This window comes from Sinocyclocheilus anshuiensis, unplaced genomic scaffold (assembly GCF_001515605.1).
Source record: "Sinocyclocheilus anshuiensis isolate Anshui unplaced genomic scaffold, SAMN03320099.WGS_v1.1 scaffold928, whole genome shotgun sequence".
NCBI lineage: Eukaryota > Metazoa > Chordata > Actinopteri > Cypriniformes > Cyprinidae > Sinocyclocheilus > Sinocyclocheilus anshuiensis.
Genome location: NW_015552531.1, coordinates 599,949 through 610,386, shown reverse-complemented (window position 1 = coordinate 610,386; position 10,438 = coordinate 599,949). Strand labels below are relative to the sequence as shown.

Here is a 10,438-nt window from a genome sequence, read left to right as displayed (position 1 = left end):
GTCAGAAGAGAAGCATGTAAAATTTTCTGTCACTCCCTCAGCCATTATATTAGAAACACTCATGCAGTAGCATTAACTAGTTTTCTGACATTTAATGTCAATGTTATATAACACAAAGTGTAGTGTTATAAATATAATTTTGTTTTAAAAACTACAAATTATGAAAAACTTTGCTAGATTTACAATGTTAGTAACTCTAGAAACGTGACATCATAATCTTTGAAAAGGACAGTATTACATTTGAATAGGTAAATATACACTAAACACAATTAAAAGATAGAAAGTATATCTAAATGAATTGAACAGTAATGAACTGAAGACTTTGTGTAAATATTCCACTACAAAAAATTGACTCATTTTGAACAGATTCATTTAAATGACTCATCTGAATAAACGATTCACTAAAATGTCAAAATGATTTGACTTTCAGAAATACATAGAAAGGATACAAGTTGATATGTGCTGTTCTTTCTGCTCAAACTACACATAAAACATGAAATTTGTGCGCCAACTGATTAAAGATACTTCCTGTAAATAATTTAATAATTTATCATTTAATTTCTCAGGACCGTCCGCACACCAGTTGCTGTCTAATTTGAGGTGCTTGCACAGTTCAAATAAAAATGATAAAATGCGACTCATTTATTTAAAATGCTGTTGATCTCTCTCCATATAACTCCTGCACAGAGTGTTTCCTTGAGTAATTTATATCATTGGCATTTGATTGGATTTGTTAGTCTATAATTAGTGGACACAAAATTTCATGTTATGACAAATAGAGTGATATAATTACACACAGAAAATGAGATTAGTGGTGGAAGGAGTGTTTGTATTACTGAACACACCCTCGTCGCCGGTTTACAGAGAATAGAGTGCAGACATGAATGTGATTAATTCATTTTGCCGGACTGTTTACTTAAAGGCACTGATTTATGCATGCTGTACAAGCAACTGTAGCTGCTTAAAGAATAGAGGGAGACAGGAGCAATAAAGAAAGGAGAGCAACACACTCTCCTGGGAGCTTTTTAGCAGCTATACTCACAACTGTTCTGCCCACCTGTCAGACAGAAGATTTAATGATCTAGTCCACTGTATTTGTTTAGTGTGGGCGACGACGGAACAGGTTATGCCCCAAGTCAATCAGGAGACAATCGTCAGGGCCTATTTTACTGAAATGGGTCGGACTAGAATGAAGTTTTATCTCTCCTTCTCTTTTCTGTCACTCAACTCTAACTCCTCATCCATATACTGTACCATCCCCTTTTTTCTCTCTCTCTGGCTGACACTTTCTTTAAGTCTGCTTTAGACTTTGCTGTGTGCTTCTCATTCACTGTTCCATCTGTCACTTCAGCCGCCCATCTTTCAACTATCAGCTCTCTTTCTCTACTTACTTATTGTCTCTCACTTATGTGCGTGTGAGAGAGAGAAAGAGAGAAGGATTTTTACTGGCAGCTATTTTAAATTCCTCCTATTACTTTACTTTATCTAAAGTCTGAGAACACATTGCAAATCCTATTACTGATTGATTGATTGATTGATTGATTGATTGATTGATTGGTTGATTGATTGATTGATTGATTGATTGATTGATTGATTGATTAACGGATGCTTTCTTTCTTTTTTATTTATTTATTTAGTTATGAAATGTTAGATTTATATTTAGATTAGTTCAACTTTATTTATATATATTTTATTACTTATTTATTTACAATGTTTTATTTCTTCCTATTTCTTTTTTAAATTTATATTTTTTCAAATGTATTCATATTTTTTCCCCCTATATATTTATTTATTTATTTACTGTTTTACTGATCATGAGAAAAAAGAAAGATAAAGAAAAGAAAAATCATAAGGGAAAAAACTAAATAGAAGCATTTTTACACGAGCTGACAACAACTCTGTCACCCAACGACATACGGTCCCCAAACCACGTTTTGTCACGAAAACACACGCTAGACGTTGAACGGGAATGACACGAATCAACAAGTGAAACAGAAGTTGTTTAATTGAAATGGACATAGGGAAGAAATTAGTGCTGCAAGCTGTTTGCGTGATGATCTGTTCTGAAAAAAATAGCTCCATTTCTTTTGTCCAAACTTTTCTTAAAGCTGTGTTGCTGCTGCGGTTTTTCTTCCGCTGACCTCAACCCATGCCTTGCTCTCTCATTGGCTGTAGCTTGTCGAGACACCTGACACCACGTGATGTCGAGTAGGCCGACCGGTCCAGATATTTAGCATGCTAGATATTCATTTGGCCGACGCGTCAGCGAGCCTCTTTGATGCGTCATTGAGTAGTTCACACATAAAGATTGACGAGCGCTGATCACCCGCTGATTTTCCTCCAATCACAGCCCAACCTGTCGGCGAGCTCATTAACTTGCAAATCGGGCTTAAAATCCTGTAGTGTGAACTAGGCATAAAAAGAACTGGCTCGTTTGTTTGTGAATCATACTTCACTGGTTGTGTTTTATATTTGTTTTTTCCATGCATGTCACAACTTGATAGAAAGACATTTCTTACCATTTTCCGGAACAATTTAATCACCATTTCATCACAGTCAATACTGACCACAAACTGATGTCCACAACTCTTTTACAGTGATGCTAAAGACTCAGCAGTGTAGAAAAAACTTTTAAGGACCGTCACCATCTTGCTTAAGTCTTAAAAATTGAACCCTCCACCAGATCAGCAGAATATCAGGTTCACCGGAGAACTGAAAGATTTACCCACGTTCCCCTGACTGCTGACAGAGATTTCTTTTTCTAATGGAGACTGTTGTTTTTCCAAGACCAGAGAGAGATCTACAGAAACAAAGTTACGTTTAAAGGTCTCAGCTGTGATCGCAGCCACACTGCATTCAGAATCTTTCTAGCCACATGTTTCATGTCCACCTTCCCACATACACGAGGGATCCTCCCTGACCAAACACTTTCTGACAGCCACAGGAGCTGCCACGCGCATTAGCATCTCCTTGTCGAGGAGCGCTAACAGCGCTCCATGTTGCTGGGTTTGCCACCTTCTGACTCCAGGGCTCACACAAGCACCCAGAGGGGAGAATCTCATTACCACAACACCACCACAACATCGGGATTAGATGTGTAGCGCATGCCTGGATTTACATGTACTTGCCTGCTCTAATGATGCAACCAATGTGGGCTCTTGCCGTTTGTGACTCTCCAGGCACATTTTAGAATTTTGACAGCTCTGGATGTCATCAGATTTAGGTGTTTTTTAGTTTTTAATCTATTCAATCTGGTCTCTCAGAGGGAACAAAATGTTTATTTATGCTAGTAAGGTGTTGAACGCTAATTGATCCTATGCTTTCACATGTTCCCAAAGCTTATTTTCTGTCCTAATTTTCCCTATTTCACAGTTTATTTGTTTAATCCATTTAGCATCTTGGCACTTTTAAATAACTGCTTATACAGGTGCATCTCAATAAATTAGAATGTCATGGAAAAGTTCATTTATTTCAGTAATTCAACTCAAATTGTGAAACTCGTCCATTCCTTGTGAAGTTCACTCAAATTCTTGAATCGATTTTGCTTGACAATCCTCATAAGGCTGCGGTTCTCTTGGTTGGTTGTGCATCTTTTTCTTCCACACTTTTTCCTTCCACTCAACTTTCTGTTAACATGCTTGGATACAGCACTCTGTGAACAGCCAGCTTCTTTGGCAATGAATGTTTGTGGCTTACCCTCCTTGTGAAGGGTGTCAATGATTGTCTTCTGGACAACTGTCAAATCAGCAGTCTTCCCCATGATTGTGTAGCCTAGTGAACCAAACTGAGAGACCATTTTGAAGGCTCAGGAAACCTTTGCAGGTGTTTTGAGTTGATTAGCTGATTGGCATGTCACCATATTCTAATTTGTTGAGATAGTGAATTGGTGGGTTTTTGTTAAATGTGAGCCAAAATCATCACAATTAAAAGAACCAAAGACTTAAACTACTTCAGTCTGTGTGCATTGAATTTATTTAATACACGAGTTTCACAATTTGAGTTGAATTACTGAAATAAATTAACTTTTCCATTCTAATTTATTGAGATGCACCTGTAATTGCTGTTCCCCCAGCAATAATGTTTCATCACAAGTTGTGCTGTAATTACTGGAATTCATTTGAGGATTACGGAAATCGGACACACACCTACACAGTCTCCTATTGTGATACACATCTGAGGATGTCCGTCTTTAGTCATGGTACCCTGTGTTTAATGTGACCATGAAGTTTCCACCTGTCAATCAAACTTCATTTGGGTGGAAGTTGTGGACATTTTGCGCGGTACAAACTGCCCTTTTTTTGTCCACCCACCTCAGTGTTGCATCTCAAACAGCCGTCACATCTTCCACTCAGTCTTAATTAGTAGTGCGTCCACAGATGTGCCGCTGGCTGTGGCCTCTGGTGATGACTTTACACCTGCCGCCATGACTTTACACCCCCACAGGCCTTCACACCTTGCAGGCCGTGTTATTCACAGCCTGCACCCCTGAATGTTGCCCTTCTCTGCATATAGGACTAATTTTTAATGTGACCACTAAAAAAGACCCAGAAAACTGTGGCGCAACTCAATGGGGAGCCTATAAGCAACTTGACATTGATCTGACATTCTTCTAAGGAATAATTTGTCAAGTTGTGGAAGGTGGACGGTAGAAACGAGGGTGTCTTGCGAGGACCGCCTGTGAGGAAAGGGCCACACATGTTCCACTCCATTGCTCTTAATTAGCTCTTAGTCAAAGCACAATTATATTCCTCTGGGTGCAGGGTTTCAGCCATTACATTTCAGAAGTACAGACCCATGAGGAAGACGTGTTCATGTTGTAATTTATAGTATAGGATATAATTCAAAGCACTGTATGACTCTGATCATTAAGATATATGTCTGATCATTTATATATATGTGAGGAATCTTAAAATAGAGGTGAATTCTTCCATTTTTAATGGGGCTACTTCCCTTTGCATACTTTCTATCTTTTTCCATCCATCTTCATTAATTTCACTTGTATAGTCACTTAATTATTTAGGTGTGACAACACAGAACGGTCACTGACTCTTGCTGGTAATGTCTTCAAAATGGCAGCCATGTGAGAACCAGTGCCAAAATCAGTGATGTTGACGTTATTTTTTCATCTGGAAATGAATGCAGGAAGAATTTGATTTGAGTATTTTTGCCTTGGTTTTCAGTAAAGAAAAAAAACCTTCTAGGATAAATTTTAAATTTGGGTTGCATGATGGTTATTAATATTGTGCATAACGATAACCAGTACCGAGACTGCCAGTCCATAGTACATCCACAACATGCTGCTGTGAACATACAGGTGGAGCTGGGGAAGGTGGAGGGTTTCTGAAGCAAGCTGCACTGCTACGGCAAGCACTAAGTCATTTATTTGAATGTTGAGCAGCGAGCTCATTGGCTACCGATACAGGAGAGAACCAATCAGCTGAGCCATGTGATAATGATGTCATTAGGTCAGATTGAGTTAGACCTATCGGACTGCACCATCTAGAGTTTCATGCCAAAACTCTGTATAGATATCTTTACTGTCATTTTTGATCAATTTGTTGTGTCCTTGCTGAATAAGAGTATTAAGCTCTTTTAAAAAATTACCCCAAACTTTTGAATGCTGTATAAAAGTGTGTTATTCCTTAGAAATTCTGGGAAAAAAATTATAAAGAAAATGACTTTTTATTCTGCATCCATTGCGGTCTGAGAGGAAATGACACTGCAGAGCACCACTGCACCAAACTTCAGGGACTAAAGTTCAAGCAAAGTAGCAAATGTCAGCTCTTGGGCGCCTACACCAAAAGAGCACTTAGCAGCCAAACAAAGTGCTACAGCACTAAGAAAATGGTGCATCATGCTCAGTCGGCAATTCTGCAACGTGTAATGGGCCTTCTGTTCGCCCATTGTTGTGTTTAAGGGTCTATTACAGACCAGAGTGATCGATTTCATGGCTATATCTATTTCTGCCCAGCCTGAAGCTATGCTAAACGTTCATTGAGGCATTTAATCTGTGAATGTCTGCATGTACAGTTTTATTACTTTGGCTAAAGAAGCAGTGACGCAGCTGCACAGTGTTTCTCACATCTCTTATTTCTCTGTCCCTTCCTTTTCCTCTTCCCTCATCGCAATGGCAAAGATGAGCAGGATCAATACGGCAGTGAGTCGTAAGCGGGAGCAGCGTGTTCTCTTCATGGTGGTCACCATGGTGGTGTGTTACCTGCTGTGCTGGCTGCCCTACGGGATCATGGCCCTGCTGGCCACATTCGGGCATCCCGGCCTGGTCACACCAGCAGCCAGCATCGTTCCTTCTCTGTTAGCCAAGAGCAGCACTGTCTTAAACCCTATCATCTACATCTTCATGAACAAACAGGTGGGTGCTAACAGAAAAACTGTATTAACTGCTAATCAGTCAGTGTGCAAAGATACTATGCTTGTTGGATCTTCAATGAACGTAGGGTGACTATACGTCTACTTTTTCCCGGATATGTCCTGGCCGGGATTTCTAGATTGCCTAAAATGTCCAGGTTTTGGCTTTGTTTTCCTATTGACATGCCTTCTATAGTGCTCATACATTATATGTTCACGTATTTGCATTGTTTTGACCGTTCTCTGAAGATCCCACCTCCTTGCCACGATTGGTTGATTAGTACAATGTCTGCATGCTATTGGTCAAACTACTTTTCAGTCATTATCTTCAGCAAGTGGAAACACATTAGGAAAGCAAAGCCAATACCTGGACATATTAGGCAATTTAGATATCCCGGCCTTGACATGTCCGGGAAAAAGATGACGTATGGTCAACCCAGTGGATGGCTATGATATGAATATTACATTACAAGTGATATTTGCATAGTTTATTTGCATGCAAATGCAGCACATACCTTTACACATTTGAATGCTTAAATCACACTTAAAAATGGATGAATGTAATTGCAAGAAAGCACATACTTTTTTTAAAAAACATTTTGTGTATTAAGCTAAAAATGGCTGATAGAATCACAAGTGGTTGCAAAAATAACTAAGAAAAGTAATGTCACTTTTGAAAAAAGGTTAGACATATTTTATTGCTGTTTAGTTGCTATTTTGTTAGCTAATGTATGTAAATTCAGTTTAAGCATGGCTTAAGTGTCCATACACTTTGTTGCTACTGTATTTTTATAATGAGCTCATTCTATTATTTGCTATATTTAGTCTTTAACAATAATAATCTCAAGTTATTCTTTAAAACAGGGGTCGCCAACTGGCAGTAAATCATGCTCCTTACAGTCATTTTAATTTTATCTGTGCAGGTCTTAAAAAGGTCTTAACATCTTAAATCTTAGCTTAAATATCCTGCAGATACTCTGGCTTAAATATATTTTGCAGATGGTCTGGCAAAAACCATCAATTCGTGTTTTTAGGTATATAATTGTCCGGACCTCAGGTGCTGAGGAGGGTTCATTACTGGACCTCAAGCTATTTTATTTGAAGACCCCTGCTTTAAAAGAACACACTGACAGCAGGATCACTTGAGTTCTCTCATATTTGATAAGGTTTTCAGTTGGGGTGTCATTCCCAAAAGCACATTATCAACACCTTATTTTAAAATGTATTCAACAGACAAACTAATTAGTTAAAGTCGTTTTTCCTCTGTCATTGGCAAGTGTGTTAAAAACCGCCTTTGAATGTGAAATATAGAGACTGTGTTAAGCCTGGGAATTAATTTTGGTCCAAAATGTGGGCTGAAACAAATGAAAAGGAAAAATTGTTTGAATGTCTAGCTTAAGTTAAATTAGGTTCGTAAGATTCTGTCAAGGCCACTCAGTTCATCTAGTCAAGCTATTATAGATAAAATGATAACATTTTATGAGTTATGTATTGAAAACTTACAAGGATGTCATCTACAGAACATATTATTAAACTACCATTTGAACATTTCATTAAGATGTAATATTAAAATCAGGTTTTATGGTTCGGTGTTTTGTTGGGGACAGGAAATTAACAAGGATTTGACTTTTTCTTTTACTGGTTTTGAATCTGAGTTTTGAATTGTATTCTGCTGATAACCTCCGATCTCTCTATCTGCTCGTCCTTTTCCTCTCATACTCTGCACTGTAAAAAAAAAATTATAATTAACTGAGGGCAAAAACCGAAGGCAATATTTAGCATGGATTTCTTATTACTTGAATTCATCTGCTTATTTTTGCAAATGTACTGACTGAACTTTAATATGTCAAGATGCCAGGATTTGAAATTAGATATTGAGATTTCTTAAAGGATAATTCGCCCAAAAATTAAAATTCTGTCATTATTTACTCAACCATATGTCATTCCAAACCTGTTTTTACTTCTTTAGAACATTAAAAAAAATTATATATACGTTGGATGTCTATACGTTGGATGTCTGTTTGGTTATCAACATTCTTCAAAATATATTATTTTGTGTTGGACTGAAAAAAGTAAGTCAAACAGGTTTGGACAGACATATGGGTGAGTAAATGACGACAACTTCAATTTTTGGGTGATCTATCAAGTATCAGCTTGAAATGTGTTCTGTGTACACTTTTTACTTTATATGGTTTTAAATTGTTCAGTATTATGTTTGTACATTTCTATAAGTAATATACATTTTGTGGAAAGCAAAGTGCTAAATTATTGAAAACAGCATATGAACATGCATGAAATGCCTTAAAACTTAACAAACTGATCATTTTAAGCTACTAAACATGATAAAATCAACAACAACGATGTGAATTAAACTGGCAAATGCGACCATATTGGTTACTCAAGCCCCAGAGCATGCTGGGAAGAGGGAAAATGGGACTGAATTACAAAACCATTTTTTTTATCCTATTTGAGCTAAAAATGCATTAATCCAAATAACCTAATAGAAATGGTGCTTTGAGATGCATTACTTATTTTCCTGAAACAAAAAAAAAACAAAAAATACAATAATCAAGTAAATTATTGGTGGGGTTTTTTCAGCATTATTTACTTTATTTAAAGATCAGTTTTTAGAGTGTGCATTCTTTTGTAAAGCCTAGGCTTTTCAAATCCATCCTTTGATGGGTGATTTGTATTCCAGGTTTATTTTAGTTTATGGCTGGACAAAACAATCTGCATGCAATTATGTTCAAGTGTTTGGAAGCAAACCATTTGAGTAAATCTAATCTTTCAATGCTGTAGTTTTTGTTTTTGTTCAAGCAAGTTTAAGTTCGACGAAAGTAGAATGTTTGCAAAGAAACTTTTCTTTCAAAGAAGCACTTCTTACATGATCAGAGTCAGACTGATACAAGCTGCACATTTTATTATTATTTCTGAACTTGTGTACATGTGAACAGGTTGTGTTTGTAATATCTGTGCACTCCTCTTCTGTATGGGTTTAAGCCTCTGCTCCAAACAATTGCTTGTGATAAGACCGGAGACGAAGACTTGGAAAAACTAGTTTTGCCTGTCGGAGGAGACACCAGTCACCTGTATGTCATTTTCAGTCTTCAATTCCTCCCAGCCCGTAACCATGGAAACTGTGAGTTGAGGCGAGTTGAAGACTTAAAGTGCTGTACAGATTCAAGTATCTACTCGGCATGTGTCAATATGACCGGCAGAGATTGAAAGACGGCTGAAAATGGAAGAGTACCGAAAAAAGAGTGAGTTTTGGAGTGCGAGAGAGCTGCGAAGTTCCTGAGCCCGTGAGTAAATAACAGTACTATTATACCGCCCGGGTTCTGGAGCTGTCATGCTGTGTGGTAATTACATTTACTGCTTCCTCTTTCTCTTTTCTGGTACGCAAGGAATTTTCTGGCACATTTCACATTTTCTCCCTTATTAAGAGCACAATGTGTACTTAGGGGAAGCATTAGTATGCTGAAAACCTCCCTTGTTCATTAATTGGCTTTAAGGGTCACAAGCACATGTAAATTGCACCACAACAACATTTTCACATTTTTTCCCCCTTGGTTTCCAGTAAAAACATTCTTAAAGCATTCTTAAAACAATACATAATTATTAATATATTAGTAAATATATTATATTAATATAATAGCAATTTATTCGTTTATTTTTCTTACCAAATTGGCAGATTATTTTTATTTTGACTTATTTTTTTGTTATTTTATTTGACTTTTTTGTTTTTTTATTATATTTTATGTTACTTTATTTGTATTCATAAATATAACCGAGTTTAGTGAGGTTTATGCTTAAAACAAGAAACCCAACTGACAGATTGAAAAATTTATAATTTATAATTAAGACATTTTCTAAAAACAAAGCTATGGTAGCTTGTTTTCGCCACAGGATGGATGGGTGGATGGATGGGTGGATGGATGGATGGATGGATGGATGAATAGATCCCATGGTAGAAACAAGCTTACACCATTTTTTTTCAGAGTATCTTTTTTAGGAAATTTGATGTTTTTACTGCATAACAAAACAAAAATATGAAAGTAAATTATAATTATTA

General features: G+C 37.0%; 1 protein-coding gene across 1 annotated transcript in view; it reads left to right on the top strand.

Moving 5' to 3' along the window:
* tmtopsb (teleost multiple tissue opsin b) overlaps positions 1-10,438 on the top strand; it is a 30,049-nt gene that overhangs the window by 10,656 nt on the left and 8,955 nt on the right. The window contains exon 3 of the mRNA XM_016453869.1: positions 6,137-6,370. Coding sequence (XP_016309355.1) covers positions 6,137-6,370 — 234 coding nt within the window. The remainder of the gene's footprint in view (positions 1-6,136; positions 6,371-10,438) is intronic.